At 40.6% G+C, this 26,677-nt stretch overlaps 1 protein-coding gene across 1 annotated transcript in view; it reads right to left on the reverse strand.

Moving 5' to 3' along the window:
• Window positions 1-278: 278 nt before the first annotated feature.
• The window catches only part of SP4 (Sp4 transcription factor), a 48,365-nt gene continuing 21,966 nt past the window's right edge, over window positions 279-26,677 (reverse strand). The window contains exons 4-6 of the mRNA XM_026649418.2: window positions 8,733-8,964; window positions 8,293-8,492; window positions 279-3,825 (exon numbers count right to left, since the gene is read on the reverse strand). Of these exons, the coding sequence (XP_026505203.1) occupies window positions 3,578-3,825; window positions 8,293-8,492; window positions 8,733-8,964 (680 nt within the window). The 3' untranslated portion in view covers window positions 279-3,577. The remainder of the gene's footprint in view (window positions 3,826-8,292; window positions 8,493-8,732; window positions 8,965-26,677) is intronic.

The raw sequence follows: 26,677 nt of genomic DNA on the forward strand, positions 1-26,677 counted from the left end.
AATGTGTTCAGGCATAACTATAACTTCCATTCCAAGAGCTGAACAAGCATGACAAAATTCACACTGAGCTGGAATCTGCTTTTTTAATTCCCTGCTGGGAGTGTGCCAGTTGGGGAACGCAGACCAGCAAGTATAGGTCTTAATTACATGAATCCCGAGGCTTCTGCCAATGCTTCTCCATTGAGAAGCATTTGCTTTCCACTGTTCTTCTTGATGAGCAAATCATTCAAACATAATTTATTACTGCTTCATATTATAAGTAATTAAATGAAGAAACATTTTTAACTCAAGGGAATTTTAATAGGTTACTTGCAAAATTGTTATTGCAGGCAACAACTTGTACATAATTTTAGTTCTAAATCTACCAAAAAAAAAAAAATCAGCAATATAAAAATGTCAAATTAATGCCTTAGAGGCTTTGCTGGCAGAATTCAGTTTTAACTTCTAGAATGTGGGAAATCTGGTTTTATTTCTCTCTCTTTTTTTTTATTTCATTTTTCTATTTTTTTAGAAAACAATTTACAAGTGAAATATTACTACAAAACTTTTTTATAAGGAATTTTTGCAAAACATTTACATTTTTACCATCAACTATTTCTCTGTTTCAAAATCATTATGTAGATTTAATACCCTATGCTGCACATCAATTTATGCGGGATGACAATTCAGTGACATGCATTAAAAAACACCACAAGGCATTAAAATGAAGACTTAAATACAAATATTGTTGCAATAAAACAGTTATAAAATTGAAAAATAGGACCTAAACATCATGCTTACCTAAGTTTGACAAATTAACTTTTTCTCCTAAATTACACACTTTTATTACTGCTCTTGTGAAAGAGTGTGATAAATAATGACTTAACACCAATTTCTAATGTAATCGGCAACACATACACAAAACTAACCAAAGAATGTATATTGTAAGAAAAAAACTATTCTAACACTGGAGTTCTACCATGATAAATACACTTTGCACTGATAATTACAATAAAGCAAAATTTTATAACAGTGGCAAAGGGAATGAACAGTGAAATGCCATTAAACAAGATACTACTGCACATCTGTGCCCTATTACTTACAACAGCTATATCCCACTGAGTCAAATAAAGGACATTGAAATTTACGATCCTTCTAAGACAGAAAAGTGGACTCAGAATGGTATGCAGAACAGACTGTCAAAATGTTTCTAATTCCAGCGGTAAAATGTGCACCTGCTAACATAAGTGAATGTACTTTAGATACTATGAAGTCAACCGGATTTAGATTTTGATACATTTGTAATATGGACTCATTGTAGATTAAAAATGACTTCAGTTTCTTATCTGCATACATAAGTATGCATGAAAAAAATATGAAATGGCTGTGCAGAATGCTCATACCTTCAGTTTATAAAAACTGTTAACTTCTAAGAAACATGATCATAACATTAGGAAAGTTTTTCTTTGCATAAAGAAATTTATAGCACTGATTGTGAAGCATAATGATAAAATATATATTTGATGTTTCAGTTCTTATATAACAAAATTAACAATTAGCACTACCTAATGTTCATTTGTATTAAATGTAGTAATCTAATTGATTCTGATGTTTTAAATCCAGATACATCAGCTGAGAGTACTTTAAATAAAATATACAAAAGAATGTACAAAACCCAACTAAAATTTAAAGACTTTGTTACAAGTCTACAAAAGCTTTAAGAAACTTGAAATCTATAACCACAGTGTAAAATTGTTTTTCCTTTAATCTCAAAGCTTTTAATGTAAACTGAAAGTATAAAAGACCTTCAGCTTTATATTTCGCTACAAAGGGCTGGCCTAAAGTGTACACAGTGTAAACAATGATTGGTATTTCTTTCTTCAAAAATACATGAAACATCACAAGATTGATAAAGTATTCATACGAGAAGTATGTTTTCTGAGGGAATGCACAAGGTATCTGTTATGTGTCTCATACAAACATTTCCCAAATAAACTGTTCATCTTTAACCTGCAGGAAAAAGAATAATCCTTCTTGCACTGTACTCCCTTTTATATCACAAAAATATTTTGATGTATAAATTTAAAAAAATGGACTGTCATGAGATACCAAATGGCTACATTTGTAAAACATTCCATTTACATCTATGGGAAATAATTCAAAATCCTGAGTGTGAAATATTTGGCCATCTTTCCTCCATGTATGCACTGGAGTTTTTACATAAAAAATGCTCAGTTGTTTTATTTCTCCAACAATTATGTTCTATTAAGTTAATAGATATTGGAAATATAATCAAACCTTTTAAATTAGTTGCTATATGATAAAAAGATACTTATATTCCTTTTTTGCCCCAGTTTCTCTTGTGGCTGGAGGCTCAAAATTATTGATCATATAAGAAAATGGGTGGTGGATATTCCTTACCAGCCTATGCACTTACAATTGGAAAGAAAATAAGATGATTAATCTTTAGAGGAAGAGAAAGAAAAAATACATTAATTTACAATTACCTTTTTTGTTGTTAAAATGTCATAATTTGTCCTTTTCTTTGGCTGTTTAGTCAAAGTATAAAGAATTCTTCACCTTCACCATAATATAATAATTTATATATACAGGAGAGAACTGGAGAATGAGTTACAACACTCATTAAACAATTCAGTTATCTAATTAATGTCCAAGTATTCCCATAAAATTTAAATATTCAAAAGTATGAGTTTTGTGACTCAAGTTAACAAATGGATTCCTGATGTCTTAAAATGTAATGAACTGGAATATCAAAACTTAAACACACAAGTTGCCATATTTTATTATTATCCTACATAAAGATATTAATTCTGTAAAATCTTATGTTAATATATTTCTGTAGTTTAATTTTTTCTAATGTGTACATTAAATCTAAATATCTTTTAACTCTCCAAAGAAAGAGAGAAATCTGAGTTCAGTGATTGTCATTTATACACACTACTATAATGTAGTGGTCAAAATTATCTGAGCTGCACCTCAGATCTGCTTTGCAGCATGTAAATTCAACTGCTATTTGAATAATTTCTAAACTTGAGAAAAGACGGCCAAAATCAATGTACAGATTCCACAGAACTGAGCAAAGAAATAATTACCACTCAATTCTTATGCATTTTTGTTGTGCCTTATGGGAAAAGAAGTTCCCTCGAAAATATTACAGATTTAGATTATAAACAAAGTATCTCCAAATGACAACACTCCTAACCAAGATCCACCCTGTCATATTGATATTGTCTGATTTTACAAACACAACAACACACAAATGCTAAAAGAGAGGGGAAATTTTCATTTAAAACAATTATATAATATAGAGCCACATAACTAAAAAAGTACAGTATGGAAGCAGTATTCCCCCAACTGTTTATCCAGTATGTCAATTTGCGCTGTTTGTATTTTTGAAAATTTGTCTTGTTGCACCAGTGTACACTTCTCATGCTGACCCTCCAACTTGGAATACTTACAGAAGTCAAGACTGAAAACATGATTTCCTGCTCTGTAATCTACTTTACCAGCCCACTTCCATATCATGAAAGGTATGTAAACTTAAGTGCAGCACTAGGTGTCCGTATAAATGATCCTTTCAGAATTCTTCCATGTTTGTTGAAACATTAGGGGTTGCTGGGTTTGAATCTTGAGAAATGGCTGCAACTGTGACAATTCTTGGAGAGCCAAGAACCTCAGTAACTGAAGAGTCCAGTTCTCCTGAAGTAACAATAGCAAGGGCTGTTCCACCACCTTTCTTGTTCTGATGAGTTTTGACATGTTTGGAGAGATGGTCACTCCGCATAAACCTCTTAGAACATTCGGGGCACTCAAATCTTTTTTCACCTAATTTAAAACAAAAACAAACAAAAATGTCAGTGAAATAGATATTTAAAGGTATTTAACTTCTTTCAGTCATTCAAACAAGCCTCCCCCCCACCCCCAATTCAAAAACATTTTAAAAGTGTTTGGATGTATCTAAAGTTGCAAAATAGATACAACCTTATCTTCTCTAAATGTCTGATTTCCAGACCCATTGAATAAACTACTCTTCCCTTTTAAAATGCTTTCAACAGATATACTTGCAGCCTATATTTCCTCTGTTGTGATTATTCCGTGCAGGGTCTGAATTTTAGCTTCTCAATAAGAATTCTCTTTCATAAACTTAGAACCTAGCAGAGGATGGAAGGAGAACATGACTAAAATACTTGATAAAAACTGCTGAGAAGGGACCCAGGTAGCTTCCATACTGTCCCCCACGGATCGAGGTCAGCCATTCCTCTGAAGAGATTCAGGGGTTCCTTTGGAGTGCTGGATGGCCAATTAGGATGGTGCAGCCCTGCAGATCTCCTTTGCATGGGGTCTTCTGAGCCAGATGTTGGTGAAGTAAGGGAATTCATGACTTCCACAACCTCCGTGACAGACTTGCAGCCTTATCCATGGTGCTCCAAGGGCTGGTTGACCACCAAGGCAGGTTTATAAACATAAAAGGAGCGTGATTTGGAAAGGTCCATGATGCTAGGCTCTTTTGGAATTCAGTTGGATTTACCTAAATGAATCAAAGACAGTTTGCTGCCAGGATCACTATGGGCATTAATGGTGTAGAGACTGCTCCGGTTATAGGCGGAGAGCTGCCTTATCCTCTGCTGCTGTGGTTAATGATGCCATATAGCAGGGGTGGCTAAAGAGAAGTTACTTACTGTAACTGGAGGTTCTTTGAGATGTGTGGTCCCTATCTGGATTCCAATCATAATGCGCATATGGCGCCATGCGCCGGAACTGTTCATAGTTGTGTCCATTGATCTGCGTCTGTATCATGCGTCAGCCACATGGCACATATGAGGCTGCGCAGGTCGACGCCGTTCCAGTTCTCTCTTACTCAGCAACAGAAAAGCCCGGAGCAGAGGGGAAGGAGGGCAGGATTTGAATCCAGATAGGGACTACACATCTCAAAGAACCTCCAGTAATAATCGTAGCTCCCTCCTGGCCTCGCCAGTACTGGAACATCGATCTCCTCCACCTCTCCACTCGCCCCTTGATCCTCCTCCCCACCATCCGGGATCTCCTGATGCAAGACCACAGCTGACTACGACACCCCAACCCGCGCCCTCTTCACTTGGCCTGGTATTTGGTTGGGGATCATGTGTAGACCAGGGCTGCTCTGCACCCATCCACAACATCCTCACTAACAGCAGATGCTAATCCACTCACACCTGTTATTCTGCTAAGTGGCATCGCTTTACTGCCTGGGTCCGCCACATTCCAACAGACTCTGTCTCCATTTCTTCTCTCCTGGACTACCTTCTCCATCTCCGCCAATCGGGCCTGGCGCACTCCTCTATCTGTGTTCACCTATCTGCGCTCAGTGCTTTTCTCCGTCCCGTGGATGCCTTCTCTGTCTTTACTCACCCAATGACCTCCTGATTCCTCAGAGGCCTCCTCAATGTTTTTCCTCTTGTACAAAGGCCCACCCTGCTATGGGATCTCAACTTGATCCTCTCTACTCTTACGAAAGTCCCTCGCTACCTGCTCCCTCCCTCACCTCTCCATGAAGGTCATCATCTTGGTGGCCATCACTTTTGCTTGCTGTATCAGTGAACTGGTAGCCATAATGGCAGACCCACCGTTCACTGTCTTCCATAAGGACAGAGTCTCCTTACGTCTACACCCCAAGTTTCTACCCAAGGTGGCTTCCTCCTTCCACCTCAACCAAAGTATACACCTTCCAGTCTTCTACCCCAAACCTCATGCCTCACCCATGGAGCACGCTTTCCATTCCCTCGATGTCTGCAGGGTGCTCGCCTTTTATCTATACTGCACTTGCGGCTTCTGCAAATCTCACCGGTGCTTCTAAGTGGATCTCCCGCTGCACTGCGACCTGCGATGAGCTATCTGGCATTCCACTTCCACTGGGAATCACGGCCCACTCCATGCAGGCATACGCCGCCACGTTGGCCTTCCTCACCAACATTCCATGGCAGGACATTTGTTGAGCTGCCAGTTGGTCTTCCATACACACCTTTCTCCACTCATTTCGCCATTGCTCCCTCTACAACGACGAATGCGGCAGTCGGTCTGTCCCACAGACTTGGTCTTTTCCGGAGCCCTTGCGCCTACCTCCACGCTGACCACTGCTTGCTACTCTTCTGTGTTTGGAATCCACATAGGAACTAGCATCAAAGAAGAACTTACTGACCCTCCAAAGCGTATATGACAATCTTCAGACATTCGAGAGCCAGGGCGTGCGTGGCGGGGTGGTAGGGCTAGGGCTTCTACCCCACAGGGCGCACCTGACAGGGTTTGGGGTTTCAGCCTTACTTCCACAGAAGCCCCGAGCCCTGGCAGGTGCCTCCCACAGGGCTGAAGCCCTGAGACCTCCCTTCCTGCTGGGCAGAAGCTCCTAGCCCCACTACCCTGCTGCAGGGCAGAAGCGCCGAGCCCCCCCAAACAGTCTGATAGGCAGAGAAAGGGGGAGTGGAGGGCTCTGCAAGCTGCGGCTCATGAAACGCGGTTTGGCCACCCCTGCCATATAGGGTATGTCCAAACTACATCTGGGAGTGAGCTTCCCAGCCCAGCTCCACAGACTCATGCTAAAAGGGCCTCTGCTATTGCACTAAAAATAGCTGTGTAGGCACTGCTTCCATGGCCACAGAGCCCAGGCTCCACCCTGAGCCGTATCATCTACACAGCTATTTTTAACACGTTAGTACAAGCCCCACTATATACAGTCAGAACCTCAGAGTTACGAACACCTCAGGAATGGAGCTTGTTCGTAATTCTGAAATGTCTGTAACTCTGACCAAAATGTTATGGTTGTTCTTTCAAAAGTTTGACTTAATACAGCTTTGCAACTTTATTATTCAGAAGAAAAATGAAGCTTTTAACCATCTTAATTTAAATTAAACAAGCACAGAAACAGTTTCTTTACCTTGTCAAATCTTTTTTTTTTAAACCTTCCCTTTTTTATTTGGTAATTTACATTTAACACACTACTATACTGTACAGTATTTGCTTTATTTTTGTCTCTGCTGCCTGATTGCATATTTCCAGTTCCAAATGAGGTGTGTGGTTGACCAATCAGTTTGCAACTCTGGTGTTCGTAACTCTGAGGTTCTACTGTATCTGGGCTGGGAGGTTTGCTCTCAGATGCAGTGTCGACATATCCTCATTGGCCACGTGGACAGAAGGAAGGAACTGTTTAACTATCACCTCAGTATTTGTAGAATGACAGCTGAGTGTGCCTCCTCAGTCCCAGCCTGGGTTTCTGCCTGCAAACTATAATCTTGCTTCCTATGCGGACAGAATCAGATCCTGAGTCTCAAAGAGATCCTGGCTTTCTGGGGAGAGTTCTTCACTGCCTTCCTCGTGATCCTCCTCTGATGACTCTTGCTGCTTGTCCTCAGGGGAAGGCTGTAGGGGAGGCAGCAGGGTCCACAACCAATTTGAGTTCAGCAGTGGTGTAATTAATCAAATACTGTCCAGCTCCTCAAAAAATGGATTACATTTCCATTGCTAGACCTCTTCCTGGGATCCCTCATTTTAATGTAAATCCTCTTAGCTGTTTGCTCTTTATCTGGCACTGGTTGGTGTCCTGGTTGTGGCCCCTCATCGACATCTACTTGATAAAATCCACAAACACATCTTTATTTCACAAGAGTTTGCTCCCCAGATAATGATAAGATCTAGCGTCTCAGCACAGCTCTAAGCAACTGCTGGAGGCATGTTGTACCAATGCTGATATATTAAATTCCAGGAGCAAACGGGCAAATACTGGCCCCATGACAGTTTTTAAATGCAGGAGGGAAATCCAGTCAACTTAATCCGAGAGCAATGGAGGGCACACAGGTAAACAGACAGATCAGTAATGGATGCCCACAAACAGTGTGGGATACCAGTTGGAGGACTGCTACAGTAGTGCACAGCAGCATTGTGTGCACATGAACAATGCACCACACTAACTCAATTTGCATTAAATGTAATACACTTTGAAAGAGTATTCCAGAGTTTTTGGAGTTACAACACTCTTAACGAATTGTGCTGTGTGCATGCAGACATTTTCACATCAAACCAACCAGAGTTACTGTGGATTAAACCCCTGTGTAAAAAAGCCCGAAGGCTTTGTCTTGATTAGGAAAATTGATCAAGTTTAGGTCAGGCTTTTAGCCAATGCATACTAGTTAACCATGTCCTAAACTCAATCTTTTTCTAATGCAGATGCAGGGAAACAGCTTGAAACTTGATTTAAAATCACTGTTCACTGACGGCCACCATCATTAAAGGAATTACTCTATCGAATACAGACAGTTGACTAACCTGTGTGGGTTCTTCTATGTCTTTGCAGCTCATCACTCCGTGTAAATCTTTTGCCACAAAACATCCAGTTGCATACAAATGGTCTTTCTCCAGTATGCCAACGAAGGTGTGCCCGGAGATGAGATGTTTTCCCATAAACTTTTCCACATCCTTCGATATGGCAGATATGCTGCTTCTTTTTTCCTGGCTCACTGCTGCCTCTGACAGGATCAAAAGTTAAGCAGTTAGGTGATTTTATTTTAAAATATTATCAGCTCTCTAAGGAAAAAAATGAAATTGTAAAATTAAGTTGATTATAATCCTCTTTCTGAATAGAAAATTTACAAGTATGATTTCCTATGGACATAATTAGAAACATGACAGTAATACAAGGAAAAAAGCCCCCAAAATAAAGGCAGGCCCACAAGATACCTAAAGTTTAACTGACAAACTAACATTACCTTCCTTCTCCTTCTCTACAATTAGGACACGAGCAGGCAACTCTTCTTAACCTCTTGCCAGGTTGTATTTCCTGGTCAGAAGCTTGCTGGGCTTGTTGTAACTGCACTTGTGTGATCTGATCAGGACTAACAGCACCAATTGCTGCATTAGCAATACCTCCTACGGCTACAGTTACAGGAGCTATTGTGGCTTGCTGTACTTTCATGCCTCCATCCTGTCCTTGCTGTTGACCTGTAAAATAAGAAAGTCTTCATAAGTTTTAGTGATCATCTCAGAAAGGTCACAACATAATATTTTATATACCTTTTGTTCAAGAGATTATCCACTGTAGGTGGATGAAAACTGCACAAAAAATATTAAACCCAGTAAGTTTACTAGTGTGCTTTAGTATACTACAAACAGACTTTATACACAACTTTAGAGAGCCCCGATTAATGTAATTCATTATAAAAAGAGTACAGTAAAGCAAAATGTGTGCTCTCAACAGGAAATAACTAGTTTTACAGGCATCTTCTTTTTTTAGAGATTGAAGAGATACATCAGTAGAAGATATGAAACAAAGCATTACACAGAATTTATTTTCTACTGTTGATGCTTTTCCCTAGAATAACCTTGGAAACCATATTCCTATTTAAAACTCACACACATTTATTTTTTAAGTTATTTTATGGAATTAACCTACTATTTTTGCAAGCAACTGAGTCACAAACTTAATTTATACATAAAAATATGCACTATCTTGATGTTTTCCATTAGGATTTCTTGAAAACAAATTTATATTGGAAGAACATTAATGCTGCAAAGTCAAGCATGTAAAAGGTAGGAAATGCCAGAATTAAGATTGCCCATGCAACCTTAAATCTGCCCCAATGTATGGCTGAATTTAAATAATCTTTAATTACATGCTCAGATAGTAATTATTCTGATGGAATTATGAAATTATGGCACTTCCTAATTTTTGAGTGCTTGACTTTGCAACATGAGCAATATACTTTTAATGACTTTACTTAATTACCTAAGTTTTTAAAAATGAAAACTGAAAAAATAGAAATTCCATCATATGCAACTGTAATGACTGCCTTCCTCCAACCACCACACAGAGATAGACAGCACAGTTTGAATTCCAGACCTTAGGATCCACAGTGCAAACTTCTACCATTAAAGGTAAAGGAATAAATGGTAGCAGCAACCATATGCCAGAAAGTTACACAAATAAATGCTAGAAAACAGTGAAATGTTCAGTATCAGGATTTTGTCCCTGACTCTTCTCTAAAGGTGTTAGAGTAGTGGTTACAGATAGCATAGCCAATTACTCAGGGTATGTCTACACTACCTGCCAGATCGGCGGGTAGCGATCGATCTATCGGGGATCGATTTATTGCGTGTAATGTAGATGCGATAAATCGATCCCCAATCGCTCTCCCATCGACTGCTGAACTCCAGCTCGGCGAGAGGCGGAAGCAAAGTCGACGGGGGAGCGGTGGCTGTCAATCCCACGCAGCGAGGACACGAAGTAAGTGATTCTAAGTTCATCTAAGATATGTCGACTTCAGCTACGCCATTCTCGTAGCTGAAGTTGCGTACCTTAGATCGATCCCCACCCCCCACCCCCAGTGTAGACAAGGCCATAGACTTGGCATGTTCAAAATGAAAGCCACTGAGGCTTAGTGGATGACAGATCTATCCATAACAAACAGAGGTTCTAGTCCCAGCTCTGCCAGAAACTACCTTGCATAGTCTCTATGACAGAAATAGGAAGATTTATCTTTCTACTTCTTATTTTTTTGTTTACCTCTCTTATCATTAGCCTAGTTATCTGAAAGTAAAGTGGGAACATGTCATCTTCTGGATTTTTAATTCTGACTATTAAAGCTGGTAGACAGTCCTTTTCCTTGGGACAGGGGGAGAGATGATAGGTGAAGGTGAGACTTTAACCTTTCCCTCAAACTACTAATAGAATCTATTAAAATTCGTTGAGGGTGTCAACAAACATATGGACCAGGGTGATCCAGGTGACAGTGTATGTGGACTTTCACAAAGCCTCTGACAAGGCCCTATACCCAAGGATCTTAAGCAAAGTAAGCAGTCATTGGATAAGAAGGAAGGACTTCATGGATCAGGAACTGATTAAAAGATAGTAAACAAAAGGTAGGAATAAATGGTCAATTTTCGTAAGGGAAAGAGGTAAATAGCAGGGTCCCCCAAGGATCTGTACTAGGACCTGTAGCTGTTCAACATACTCATAAATGATCTGGAAAAGGTGGTGAAAAGTGAGGTGGCACAGTTTGCAAATGATATTAAACTACTCAGTAAAGTCCAAAGCTGACTGCGAAGAGTTACAAAGGTAATATTATAAGATCTCACAAAACTGAGTGACTAGGCAACAAAATGGCAGATGAAAATCAAATGGTAATAAGGGCAAAATAATGCACACTGGAAAAAATAATCCCAACTATACATACAAATGATGGGTTCTAAATTAGCTGTTGCCACTAAAAGAGATGTTGGAGTCATCACTAATAGTTCTCTGAAAACCTCTGTACGATGTCTAAAAAACTGATAGAATGTTAAGAACCATTAGGAAAGGAGTAGATAAGAAACAGAAAAATGCCACTATAAAAATCCATGCTACATCTCGAATACTGCATACAGTTCTGGTCACCCTATCTCAAAAAATACATTAGAACTGGAAAAGGTACAGAGAAGGGCAACAAAAATGCTTAGGGGTATGGAACTACTTCCATATGAAGTGAGATTAAAAAAAATGGAACTGTTCAGCTTAGAAAAGAGACAACTAAGGGGAAATATGATAGAAGTCTATAAAATCATGGTGTGGAGAAGTGAATAGGGAAGTGTTATTTACCCCTTCACATACCACAAGACCAGGGGTCACCCAATGAAATTAATAGGCAGCAGGTTTAAAACAAACAAAAGGAAGTACTTTCTCACACAGTGCACAGTCAGCCTCTAGAACTTGTTGTCCAGGAGATGTTGTAAGGGCCAAAAAAGAATTAGGTAAGTTCATAGAAGACAGGTCCATCAATGGCTATTAGCCAAGATGGTCAGGGATGCAACCTCATTTCCTTACACCACTGACTGCCAGAAGCTGGGACTGGATGATGGGGGATGGATCACTGAGTAATAGCTCTGTTCTGTTCATTCCTTCTGAAGCATCTGGCACTGGCCACTGTCAGAAGACAGGTACTGGGCTAGATGGACCATTGGCCTGACCTAGTATTCTCATGTTCTTATAAATACAAAACAGAGGTTTCCTTTTAGCCCAGGCAGCACAGAGTTGGGGGCTTGAGGGAAAATTCCTATAACATCATTTTGGTTCACATGACGGAGTAGGCAAACCCGCTGCTCCTCCAATACTGGTGAAAGCAAGAATGTACGCAAAGCAGCAGCAGAAAGGAGAAAGAACCATAATTCTGCTGGAAAATCAGAAGGATAGAAGAAATAAACATTTTAGGAGATGGATCTTGAAGGACAGGTGCAGCAAAAGTGGACTGACTAGAAAAAGTGTATTTTAAAATCTGCTTTAAGGATCAAGCAGTGTAAGTATCTCCTAAAGCTTTGCTGTTACTACTTGGTAAAAGCTGACCAGCAATGGGCCCTTCACAAAGATCACTGGAATAACCTGTTAAAAAATAAAAATAAAAAAGGTATTCCAGCATTGAATCTGTATCACTGTTAAGGTTGGATAATAGGTCCCAGAGAAGGGGCTGGGAAAGTGTGCCAGTTTAGAGTGCTAGCAATTGGGGTTGTGGGGAGAACAGTGTGAAACAGCTACACTCTTTTGGAATGAAACACTCAGAGCAGGCTTTCAGCCCTAAGGATGGAAGTGAGCAGACACTCTCATGGGAGGGCCTAGATGAAATGGATTGGGACTGAAAAGCTTGTATGTATCATCATCAGCTTATAGAAGTCTTCTCCCCTTCCCCCCACCATTTCAATTCAGAGCCATCCACTCCTTTTTTCTCCCCAGCATGCTCCCATTCATGGCATCTGGATACATACACCAAGAGTTTGGATTAAGTTTAGTCAGGTTCTCACAAAACCAAAAAAAGTTGAGGTGGTAGATTCCTAATGGGAATATATCTGAAGCTCTGCATTTATTTCAGTGTGTGATTCTCTAGAAATTTGGTACCATTTTGCACTTAAACAAGAACTGTGAATACCTAATTAGGTTTTATAATTTAAATGTGCAAAATAAATGCAAAGTTAGGCTCCCTGTAGCCCTTTTGTAACTTTTATGTTGAAATGTTCCCAAATAATATCAAGTTGCTGTAGATAAGGGTGCAACAAAACCCAACTTAGTTTTCAGGTTTGATCCTCTAGGTCAGTTAGAGAAAATGTATTTAGTAGAGGACCACTAGACAACACTATGAATGATACAAATTTTATTAAAAAGAAAAATGTTTAAACAAACAGGCATGCAATTGCTACTTACACAACTCTACAATTATACTCTTACTCAAAAATGAAATGGTGCATGAATTGGTGATCAGTTGCTGACAACAGAGTGAAGTACAGCCTTATAATCTTGGAACCTAACAGTACCCTTTTGATTGGAGCTCTCCTTCAATTTAACAAAACTACTCCTTTTATACTCTATTATAATACTAATTAATATTAAACTGCTCTTTACCATAATTATATTTTCACCACCTTCTCAGTTGGCTCTTTATGTTACCAATTATTTAAAATTAACATCTGCACCAATGTCCTTCCCATACTAGCAATATAGATAGCATTTTTATAAAACATTCACAATTCTCAAAAACACTTTAAAAACTTTGCTCCAGCCACTTATAACCAAAGTATAATGGGAACACAACTCTGGGTCATGTCCTTACTAACTCTTACCTTCTTCTCATAACACTTTGTCTTCAACTTATCTCACGCTAGTAACTTCAATTTCCCATACTCCTCAACACTTTGGCCCAAAACCTAACTTCACCTTATTTTTTCTTAACTTAAACTATCCTATAGGCTACATCCCACAAAAGCCATAACACATATTTTGGCACAAGTTAAACAGTATTCAATATAAGATACTATACTATACTACTCTCTGGCCCTGCACTAGTGACAAATAGGGCTATATAAGTGTTACAAGTGGCCAAGCAAAAATTCCCCAGTACAGGAACCCTGTTAGTACTATGCATTCCCTAGTGAAGGGAGTGAGTTGCAGCAGGATGGGGAGTAGTATAATGCCAAGTGTTACAGAGAATATGGGTTGCTGCACAGCCACCCAATAGGCAGCTCCAATGATGCTACTATAAGCTAGAGCAGTCACTGAGGTTGCTCCAGTTAACACTGGGGGCTGTAAAGCCACTTCTGTCCCTCACTTGGCCTGTGACTGCTGTGTCATAGCTCTTGGGAGGCACACCACTAAATATGCCCCTATAGACAAACAAGAGAGCCAAGCTACAGCTGTTGTGAGAAATAGTTTTGAATTTAAAATTAGCAATAATGGTATATCAGCAGTCTTGTTTATAAAATGGATGCTGTCAACTCTTAAAATCTCCTCTTAAAAAAGATGGAGAAAGGTTTTCTATTTGTATTTCTGTTCCTCACCAGCAGAGAGTAAAATATGCCAAATGGCCTAAGAGGTTTCAGGAGCTTAAGTCAATTAATAGCTTTTGAATTCTAAAATTTTAGCTATGTTCTTTAGGGCAATAATCGTAGCTTCAAAAATTTTCTGACAGAAATGAGATTTTGCATTTCATAGTGTTTTTCATTTAATTAAAAAAATGATTTACTTATTTCATATTTGGTATAGCAGGTACTGAACTGTAGTAAAAGAGCCACTGAGAACAATATAGTATACAATATAAAACTCCAAGAACACAATATAATAAAATAAATCCAGCTGTTGGTACTCAGTGGTTCTTCACAATGTGTTGCTGCTCTTGGAACAGATCATTGTAGTACACAGCAAACTAGAGTTTTAGTTAGCAATTCAAACAAGATAACGCCTCATGTTCTTTTGGATGGCTGCCCTGATTTTGCCCATAAGATCTCCGAGCAGGTGAAGAACATTTCATATTATTCCAACAATTCAGAGAAACTATCAACACAAGTTTGTTAATTTCTCTTAAGGCAAGAGACAACCTAGTTCAACTTTTTTTAATATACAGCAAAACATGAGATGATCATGCAGAAGTAGTGGAAAACTTTTTAAATGGAAGTAGTAAAAATTATAATATTAACAGTGTTTTTTTGGTTAAATACACTACTTATCACTATATCCTGTGCTTAGAAGTTTCCCCTGTGACTTCTGAGGGGCAAAATCCAGTATCTTGTTTTACACAAACGGAGTTTACTTGCTCTACCTCCTACTTCAACACTTACACTAATAAAGATGTGAGCTCCACTGCCTCCCAACTGTAAAATTTGTTTTGTGGCAGGGACAGAGTTAACCTATTATTACCTGCAGCATTCTTTTTGGGAAAAAAATTTAGTTATTTAAATAATCTGCATAGTGGAAAATAGAAAGACTACAAGTAGTGTTTGTGATCGCCAGCAAGAGTAGCAATGCTTGAGGATTTCTTTTTAGTAAGTCTCTCCTTGCAGAAGAAGCTGTGCAGGTTTTCCCCTTATCTTCTCTCCTTCTCCCTCAAACCAAGATTTAAAGTATTTACAATTCTCCATCTAGATGTCCCACAGCAAGTTCAGGAGTTAAGTTCATGTTGCACAAACTTGAACTCCCATAAACAATGTGTGTTTCAAGTTTTTCCCAACTCTTGCTCACATGCACAGAATTGTCTGTCACAAACACTCTTATGCAAAGAACTTGTTTGCAATACTTCTTCTGAAAATACAATTAATAGCTAGAGACACATTCAATACAATAGCTTTGAGAGGTTGTAGTGAGCTGGTGTGGCTCCCCGCCGCCCCGGAGGGGAAGAGCCCATCCGGAGTCCGGAGTGGGCGGAGCTAGGGAGCTCAGAGCCCGCCCCCCAGAGGGTCAGGCGGCAACCTGGAAGTATAAAGGCTTGCCCTCAGAGCTCAGTAAGGCCCCAGCCGCCGGAGAGACCAGATGTCTCCAGCCTAGCTCGTTGCTGGGAAAACTCCATGGCCCAGGGTGCCCGCTATCCGGAGGAGCCGCCGGGCCTGCCCTGCACCCGCTATCCGGAGGAGCCGCCGGGCCTGCCCTGCGTGCCCTGCGCCCACTATCCGGAGGAGCCGCCGGGCCTGCCCTGCGCCCGCTATCCGGAGAGGCTGCCGGACCTGCCGATCAATTCCTGCTCTGATGAACCCATGGTCCTGGATCCCCCAGAGGCCGACACCAGGACCCAGGTAGGCCCCGAGGGGGAGTGTGGAAGTAGCCCGTGGGCAGCCGACCCCAGTCTGGCTGCAGCACTGCCAGAGCCTATGTCAGTGTGTTGCGGCCAGGATCCCCACTGACAGCAGCGGGTCTTCTGCCACTGCTAGGGCCCCGGGATGGGACGCAGTGGAGTGGGAGGGCCTGCGTCCCCCCTGCCACCCACGGATTGGGTGGCAGTCTCCCCTTCTCCCAGGCCTTTTGAGGCTTGGGGCCTACTATTGTTGCTCAGCCCTGACTGAGGGCCTGAGCTCCTGACTCAGCGTTTGTTGCCCCGCCCTGACCTAGGGCTTGGGCTTAATACTGTGTACGTTTGTTGCTCAGCCCTGACTGAGGGCCTGAGCTCCTGACTCAGTGTTTGTTGCCCCGCCCTGACCTAGGGCCCGGGCTTAATACTTTGTACTCGTTTGTTGCTCAGTCCTGACTGAGGGCCTGAGCTCCTGACGTAGCGTTATTGCCCGCCCTGAGCAGGGCCGGGCTTACCGTGTTCTTCCGGTTACAGCAAGAGCTGCCGAGGGAGACCCCACAGCCCGACGAATTTCCCAAGCTCACCGGTGTGTAGTGAGCCGGTGTGGCTCCCCGCCGCACTGGAGAGGGTCGAACCCTGGCAAACTCTTGTACAGAGGTCATTTGGCTGTTCAACATTAACATCATTGCTGAGTGAAAGTATGGCAGGTATATTAATGATAAGAGTCATTTTGGGCACCAGTCGTTTTATCAAAGATAAAAATCTACAGGCAGCTGTCAAGTTACTTCATCAACATGGTCATCAAAAACTTTAGAGAGATATTTACTAACCATTGAGACATCTGTAGGGCCCCAATAGAGTCTAGGTTTGCCTCCAATTAGAAATGCAGAGCTGGGTTATCTAGCACACTAAGGCCTGGTCTACACTAACACCCCAATTCGATCTAAGGTACACAACTTCAGCTACGTGAATAACGTAGCTGAAGTCGACATACCTTAGTTCGAACTTACCGCGGTTCAGACGCGGTCCACAGGCTCCCCGTCGACTCCGCGGTACTCCTCTCGCCGAGCTGGAGTACCGCAGTCGACGGCGAGCACTTCCGGGATCGATTTATCGCGTCCAGACCAGACGCGATAGATCGAACCCGGAAGTTCGATTTCCAGCCGTCGAACTAACGGGTAAGTATAGACCAGCCCTGAGTGGTACATTAGCAGTTGTAAATACTTCCAAATTAAAAACAGCTATTTCCTTGTTACATTGTTTTTGTGCCTAACAACTGTTTCACAGTTACCTTTTTCCTCTATAGGGCAGGCTGCCATTTAGAAACTTCATCACATACTGAAGGAGAGAGCTTAAATTTTATTGCAATTGTAGATAATTTTTCTTTTTTGATCAACTGGAGTATTTCATATAATAGAAAACAAAATCTAGAACATTCTGCTTTAATACTGTAGAAATGGATTTTTGGCAGAAATATTTCTTACTTCAGAATCTGCTTTTTTTTTTTTTTAAACCAACATTGCTTTGAAGTCTGCCATACTTGTCTGCAGAATTCACTCATCTAAGACAACCAAAAACCACTTAGCGTGAGAACTAAGCCAATCAAAAGAGGGGAATGGCATGTTCTTCCCTGAGATAACAGTACTATTTGTTTTTCAGAGGGAGGAGAGAGTGGAAACAGGAAACACTTCCTTCTCTCTTCATTATTTCCTCTCTCCCCCCTTTTCCAATGAATTTAGTTCCCTATAAAGATTATAATTTTACAAAAGTAATTTTGTTGGTCTAGAGGGATGAAAAATTCCAAAGGAATGGAAGCAGCTGGTCATATGCCCAATTTTGAAAAAAAGGGTGACAAAATGGAATTTAAAAAACTATTGTGAGGAGGGAAATGTTTCTCCTCATTATGGCCTATAAAATCCTATCTTTGATACTCTTACATAGATTTAGGGCTTATCTACACTACAAAATTAAGTCTACTTTATGTAATTCGACCTTGAACCTCCAAATTAAGTCGATTGTGTGTGACACCAGGCTTATTGTTTCAATGGGGTGCGTCCTCACTAGCAGTGCCTTCATCAATGCACAAGGCAGTACGTCGTTAGTAGCTATCCCAAAGTGCAACTTGCCATAGTGTGTTTTGGGAAGTTTGTGCAATGCCTCATGGGACCAAAACATTGTCATAGGGGAGAATGGGAACATTGAGTCAACATCCCATGATGCACTTTGCTCCCTCCCTCATATCAACAGCAAACAACCCAGTGGTTTTCGCACCTTAAAACCGCCGCGCATATGCCATAACCCCAGAAGCATGGAGCCTGCTCAGTTGTGCACTCTTGCTGTGAGCATCTCAAACATCTCGCGCTTTCTCCTGCACTATTTCCAGAGCTGAAGTAGGGTCCACTGCGTGGAACATAGCGATGTTCTGCAAGCAGCCCTGCTGCAAGCCATTGAAAAAAACAATTCACAGTTGCTGCTGGCAGTCACAGAGCAGCTGAACTCTTCAGCGCCGTTTCTGGTCCCGTGAAACAAGCACTGACTGGTGGGACCACATTGTTTTACAGGTATGGGATGACAAACAGTGGCTGCAGAACTTTCGAATGCGGAAGGCAATCTTCCAGGAACATTGTGCAGAGCCTTCCCCTACCCTGCAGTTCAGCAACACAAAAATGAGAGCTGCTCTGACAGTGAAGAAGCGAGTGGTGATCACTATTTGGAAGCTTGCAACTCCAGACAGTTACCCGTCAGTGGGGAATCAATTTGGAGTAGGTAAATCAATCGTGGGAGCTGCTGTGCTCCAAGTGTCCAGGGCCATTAATTGACTTCTGCTATGAAGGGTCGTGAGTGTGGGAAATGTGCAGGACAGAGGATGGTTTTGCCGCGATGGGGTTCCCTAATTGTGGTTTGGGCGATAGATGGCACGCATATCCCCATCTTGGCACCAGCCCAACTTGCCAAAGAGTACATAAACTGAAAGGGACGCTTTTCAATGGTGTTGCAAGCACTGGTAGACCACAGGGGGCATTTCACTGACATCAATGTAAGATGGTCGGGAAAGGTTCATGACATGCGCATCTTTAGGAACTCGGGTCTGTTCAAAAAGCTGCAATCCAAGACTTTCTTTCCAGATCACAAAATGAACATTCATGATGTTGAGATGCCTATAGTTATCCCAGTCTACCCCTTGCTCTTATGGCTCATGAAGCCATACACGGGCCGTCTGGACAGCAGTAAGGAACGGTTCAACTATAGGCTCAGCAAGTGCAGAATGGTGGTTGAATGTGCCTTTGGTCATTTAAAAGGGCGTTGGAGACGTTTACTAACAAGGTTGGACCTCTGTGAAGAGAACATCCCCATGGTTATAGCTGCCTGCTGTGTGCTCCATAATATCTATGGAAAAAAAGGGGGGAAATTTTCCACGGGGTGGGCAGTTGAGGCAGATCGCATGGCAGCCATTTTTGAGCAGCCAGATACCAGGGCAATAAGAAGAGCACAGCAAGGGATGCTGCGTATCTGCGAGGCTTTGAAAAGCCGTTTCAATCATGAGTCTCAGTAATGTAAGCTGCTTGTTGGCATTGTGCTCTTACAAAGCTTCACCTGGCTTGTATTAATGTCCCTGTAAAGCCAACCCCCAATCAAAAGAGTGGAATGGCATGTTTTTCCCTGAGACAACATGCTCATGCCCACTGCTTCTACTCAATAAAGAACATGTATTTCTCAAATCCATTTACTTTTATTTAACAAACATAAATAAAAAGGGAGAACAGAAAAAAAGGTAACTTTGGGGAAAAGGGGTTGTAAAGTTGGAACGGGAGAAACATTTTCAGCTGTAAAAAGCAACAGAGGGTCCTGTGGCACCTTTAAGACTAACAGAAGTAGTGGGAGCATAAGCTTTCGTGGGTAAGAACCTCACTTCTTCAGATGCAAGTAATGGAAATCTCCAGAGGCAGGTATAAATCAGTATGGAGATAACGAGGTTAGTTCAGCTGTGTAACATAATACTGCATTCCACACCATCAAAGGTCTGTGAATGGGCACCTTCTGTTCCTTGTACCCTCCCTCTGAGTTAAGTGAAAGGGATAATGGACTTTTCGCCCATGCCTCCTGGAATGCTTAAGGGAGGGTGATTCTGCACCAGGCGATGCTGGCTGGCTGTCCACCAGGGTCTGTAAAAGGATTCTACCCTCCTGCTTCTGTTCCTGTAGATCAACCAGATGCCTCAACATGTCTCATCCTGCACCGCACGCTCTTGCTCATTGGAAGCTTTCCTGCTCTCCATGTCTAACTTCTCGGACAATGAAATCCTCCACGCTCTCAGCTCTGTGTCAGCTGTCCTGGAGATGTTCATTATCTCGGTGAACATGTCCTCCCACGTTCTTTTTTTCCTCCTAATCAGCAAAAGTCTACTTTCAGGTGTTGATGACATGCTGAAGGACACATTTCCAGCTGTCAGTCATGGGAAAAAATAAAGGAGCCATTGTACATGAATAAAATGTTTTCATAGCAAGGCCGTTTTCATAAAAAAATAAACAAACAAAAACCTTATTACACTAGTTGCAAGCCATAACATAATCAGAATCTGTAACCATTACTGTGCTATTTTATTGCTCCAGCCATGGTGAGTAGTCCTGGCCCCTCCCCCTGGTCATGAGTGACCGCACTTTTAATGACGTTTATGGCAGGCTCATGTCGGCTGCGGAGGTAGCTAGTCCAACAATGGCCCTTCCCCATAGCACCATGGGAAGCTGTTTACGAACAGGGTGGAGGGGAACGTTTTCACTCCCAAACTGCAGTCTTTATCATGTGGGGCCCCAGTCCCCTATCAGCCTCTTTAAACTACTTGCTGATCCATGCTGAACACAGTAAAGGCAGATTAGCGTGATGTCCGGCAACCCACAGGGCTCCAGGGTTAAAAATATTTCCTTGCTCTCGGGGCGAATGAATCCACCGCTCGCCTGTCTTCCATTCTCCTCCTCCAAAATATCGTCCTCCTGGTTGTCCCTAGACTCACACACCTGTGAGGTGTCCATGTTACTTGTGGGGGTGCTGGTAGGGTCACCCTTGAGAATCGCATGCAGCTCATTGTAGAACCGGCATGTATGGGGTCAGCACCAGAACGATTGTTCGCCTCGCTTGCCTTCTGGTACGCTTGGCCAAGTTCTTTTATTTTCACATGGCACTGCTGTGTGTCCCTCGTGTAGCCCTTCTCCCCCATTCCATGAGTGAGCTTTGCATAGATGTCAGCGTTTCTTTTGCTGGATTGGAGCTCTGCCTACACAGACTCTTCTCCCCACAAAGCAATGAGATCCACCACCTCCTGTGCAGACCAAGCTGGAGTGCGTTTGGGGTGTGTAGTCTCCATGATCAGCTATGCTCAAGCTGGCACGCTCCCAATGCTGATCGAACAGAAAATGGGAAATCAAAAATTCCTGGGGCTTTAGCAGGGGAGGGGCTGTTTCCTGTGTACCTGGCTGCAGTGCAACAGAGTTGAGAATGATCTCCAAAGCAGTCACAGATGAGCATTGCGGGACACCACCTAGAGGCCAATTAACTCAAATTACACAACACTGCATCTGCCCTACCTCATAGTCGACCCATAAAAATCAAATTAAGCGCTACGCCTCTCGCAGAGATGGATTACAGAAGTCGACATTAGAGGCGATGTAGGTCGGCGTAAAGGACCCGGTAGTGTAGACACTTACATTAACAGGTTGATTTAAGGCGGCTTCCTTCAACCTAACTTTTTAGTGTAGACCAGGTCTTACTCTTTACACAGAAGATAGATTATCAGTGTGGATTCCAAAAACATAGGTTCACTGTGGATCAAATATTTTCAATTTGTCAACTATTTGAGAAAAGATGGGAATATGATCAGAATACATACATAGCTTTTATAGACTTTAAGGATGCATATGATAGTATGTTGTGAGATGACGTCTGGGCCATAATAAAAGCATTCAGAATCGCTGACAAAATTAACAGGATGGTACAACTGTGTTTGTGGTTCAAAAAGTTGAGTATGAATAGGGAATTAAATCTCTGCCCCATCTGGCAGCAATACTGTACTAAGGCATTATCCCTAGTACTCTGCCTATGGAAAAAAGTGGTATTATCACAGCAAAATTCTCAGGATGTGAGTGAATTTAAATCGCCTGTATTAATTTTTTGAATATGCTGATGACCTGGTTATCATAGGAGAGAGAGAAGAGATACAGTGCAAAGGATGACTGGAGACTTGAAGAGAGCAGCTAGAAAAAATGGGACTTAAAATCAATGAAGATAAACTCAAATATATGGTTGTACGATGATGAGAAGATAATGGACAAGCTCACTAAGCAGTTGATGACCATAAATATCAGTAAGTTAAGACAGTTTAAATACCTAGGAGCTTTAATTACCAATAACAATTTGGTAAGGGAAAAAAATTAAGGCAGTTATAGAGTGGGAATGCCTGATACTTCTCTGAAGAGAATTTTAAGCTTCAAACAACTACTGAAAAAGACTAAACTTTAGCTATACAAGACCATTATATGGCCTATTGTTTTATATGTATAAGAGACCCTAAGAACGAAGACACCCAGCCAAATACCTTAGAAAATAAGTGTTGAGATGAATTTTTGGGCCAGTAATGGAGAATGATGTGTGGAGAAGATCGAATAGCTAACTGTGGGAGGTCTATGAAAAACCAAATATAATAAATATAATGAAATCCCAATGACTTCTCCGGGTAGGGCACGTAATTAGAATGTCAGAAGACAGAACAGTTAGCTAAGCACCTCTTGGAAGGACATCCTTATGGTTTCAACCAAAAAGAAGATGGAGGGATAATACTAAGCAAGACCAAAGAGTTCTTAATATGAATTACCATCAATGGGAAAAATAACCTTTGACAGAAAGAGGTGGGGGCAAATTGTGAGAGTGGCCAAGGACATTTATGGTCTATAGAGCCAGGGAGGAGGAGGAGTTAATTCCCTCCAAGCCAGCTTACTTGTACACTAGATCAATGGTAGCAGCAGAGGAAGAAGAAAGAAAAAACAAAATCATTCAAAAGAAAGGAGTCTGGCCCTCTCCTCTCACTCAAAGACAGTATTACTTTCTTCAGAAGAGGCAGCTCCCCTCTCCCACACTGGTAACGCTCATAACATTTTGTGTTTTAAAAGACTCACCTGTTGGAATCAGATTACACAGGAATCTCAGCTTTCATTTTAAATAAATCAAATTCCTATTCCTCATGGCTGTGGAGAACAGTTTGAAAACATGAAGTGTACCCTTAAGGCTCAGAAACAAGTATGTAAATAATTAATAGTCTTTTTTTCTTTTTTAAATCTCCTGATTTATGGGACTTGACTAATGAGTTTTGACCCTTTAGCACTGGCAATACCGTCTTTATCGTAAGCTCTTGTGGGTCCTCCTGCTGCTCTCAGTTGTTTCGATCACATGCTTAGTATGAAAGAGCTCTAACCAGACCAGTTGGCTCCAGTCAAGGCCGCACCGGGACGGTCATCTCTACCTCAGCAGGGTCAAATCACTTGGCTTATGTCTACATTACAGGCTTTTCTCTGAAGTACTTGGGGGGGGGGGGGGGGAGGGAAAATGATGGAAAGTTTGAAATTCAGATTTATCCTGGGACGACTGGGTGTTTTTCACAACATTTCCACAATAAGTGGTTCATTTAACTTCTATTAAATCCATAAGCTTAAAAATGAGGTCTGTCAATTAACTGAAGCTAACTCAAGCGATTAATACAAAACAAATTAACTGGATTAAAAAATTAATCACGATTAATTGCCATTTTAATTGCACTGTTAAATAATAATAGAATACCAATTTAAACTTCTTATAAATATTTTTGGATGTTTTCTACATTTTCAAATATATTGATTTCAATTACAACACAGAATACAAAGTGTACAGTGCTCGCTTTATATTACTTTTTATTACTAATATTTGCGCTATATAAAAGAAAAGAAATAGTATTTTTCAGTTCACCTCATATATGTAAAAAGCAACAGAATCTGAAGAAGTGAGGTTCTTACCCACGAAAGCTTATGCTCCCAATACTTCTGTTAGTCTCAAAGGTGCCACAGGACCCTCTGTTGCTTTTTACAGATTCAGACTAACACGGCTACCCCTCTGATACTCATATATGTAGTAGTACAATCTCTATCACAAAAATGTAACTTAAAAATGTTGATTTTTTTTTGTACACAAACTGCACTCAAAAACAAAAGAACATAAAACTTTAGAGCCTACAAGTGCACTCAGTCCTACTTCTTGTTCAGCCAATTGCTACGACAAACAAGTTTGTTTACATTTACGGGAGATAATTCTGCTCACTTATTTACGATGTCATCTGAAAGGGAGAACAGGTGTTTGCATGGCACTGTTGTACACAGTGTTGCAAGATATTTACATGCCATATATGTTTAACATTCACATGTCCCTTCATGCTTCGACCACCATTCCAAAGGACATACTTCCATTCTTATGATGCTTGTTAAAAAAATATGTTAATTAAATTGTGACTGAACTCCTTGGGGAAGAATTGTATGTCTTCTGCTCTATAGTTTTACTCACATTCTGCCATATATTTCATGTTATGGCAGTCTTGGATGATGACCCAGCATATGTTGTTCGATATAAGAAGATTTTCACTGAAGATTTGACAAAATGTAAAGAAGGTACCAATATGAGATTTCTAAATATAGCTACAGCACTTGACCCAAGGTTTAAGAATCTGAAGTGCCTTCCAAAATCTGAGAGTGACGAGGTGTGGAACGTACAGCCAGAAGTGTTAAAAGAGCAACACTCTGATGCGGAAACTACAGAACCCAAACCATGAAAGAAGAAAATTAACCTTTTGTTGATGGCATCTGACTCAGATGATGAAAATGAATGTGTATTGGTCCACACTGCTTTAGATCATTATCGAACAGAACTCGTCATCAGCATGTAAGCACATCCTCTGGAATGGTAGTCGAAGCATGAAGGGGCATATGTTTAGCATTTCTGGCATGTAAATACCTTGCAACACCGTCTACAACAGTGCCATGTGAACGCCCGTTCTCCCTTTCAGGTGACATTGTAAATAAGAAGCAGGCAGCATTATCTCTCGTAAATGTAAACAAACTTGTTTCTCTTAGTGATTGGCTGAACAAGAAATAGGACTGAGTGGACCTGTAGGCTCTAAAGTTTTACATTGTTTTATTTTTGAGTGCAGTTATGTAAAAAAAAAAATTCTACATTTGTAAGTTGCACTTTTATGATAAAGAGACTGCACTACAGTACCTGTACAGTAGAACCTTAGAGTTACAAACCCCTCAGGAATGGAGGTTGTTCATAACTCTGAACTGTTCGTAACTGAACAAAACATTATGGTTGTTCTACAACTGAACATTGACTTAATACAGCTTTGAAATTTTACTATGTAGAAGAAAAATGTTGCTTTCCCTCCTCCTACCCCATAATTTACAGTTAACAGTACTGTACTCAATTTGCTTTTCCCCCCTTCCCTCTACTGCTGCTTGATTGTGTACTTCCGGTGTGTGGTTAACTGGTCAGTTCGTAACTCTAGTGTTTATAACTCTGAAATTCTACTGTATAGGTGAACTGAAAAATACTATTTTTTAAAAAAAATTTACAGTGCAAATATTTGCAATCAAAAATAATAATATAAAGTAAGCACAGTACACTTTGTATTGTGTTGTAATTGAAATCAGTATATTTGAAAATGTAGAAAACATCCAAAAATATTTAAATAAATGGTCGTTATTAACAGTGCAATTAAAACTGCGATTGTGACTATTTTTTAATCTCACAATTAATTGCAATTAATTTTTGTAATCATTTGACAGCACTAATGAAAATAAAACACAGAATCTGAAAGATAATATTGAATATTAGGTAACAAGATGCTGGTGGAAGAAGGCAAGCTAAGACTGTTTCAGGTACCTCAGCTTTGTATTCATTCCTTCTAACCTTTGTGTAGTTGTTGTTTTTTTGTTTTACCTTAAATTTTACAACGTACAAATGTTTCTTTAAAACTTTCAGCATTCTTTAGTAATTGCTTTACATCTTTATCAGACAAAAATTTTGTAAAGCTGAGGTTAATTTTCTCTTTCCGTCATCAAGGAAAATATTCGTATCTCTGCAATATGAAAGTACCTGTATGTATTAGCAACTATGTATCTAAAGATGTGTGGTAGCTGCTTTTTGGAAAAGGACAGATTCCCTCAACATTATTGGCATGAGAAATAAAGTATGGAAAATCCCTCCAATGGAAAAAAGTGACAGCCAGTCTTAAATTAGGATCAAGTAGTGTTTATAATATCTGATTAACATTTTGGGAATATAAACAAAAACACATAAGAGGTTGATCAGACATAAAGGGGTGCTTTAAGATGATAACAGTTTATGAATAAAATGTATTAATACTTGCATGAAATGTTCTTGTATGTTTATGTCCAAATAACACATTTTTAAAACTAGGTGACATCCTAGTTAGCAGCCATATTAATTAGAATATCATAGTCTCCGTCTTGACAGACCACCACCAAAATGTACGGTACCTGCCAAGCTATACCTGAAGACCTATTTATTATTTCTATTACTATACTGCCTAGGAATCCTAGTCATGAAAAAAGACC

This window comes from Terrapene carolina, unplaced genomic scaffold, assembly GCF_002925995.2.
Source record: "Terrapene carolina triunguis isolate 2854851 unplaced genomic scaffold, T_m_triunguis-2.0 Scaffold84, whole genome shotgun sequence".
Taxonomy (NCBI): Eukaryota; Metazoa; Chordata; order Testudines; family Emydidae; genus Terrapene; species Terrapene triunguis.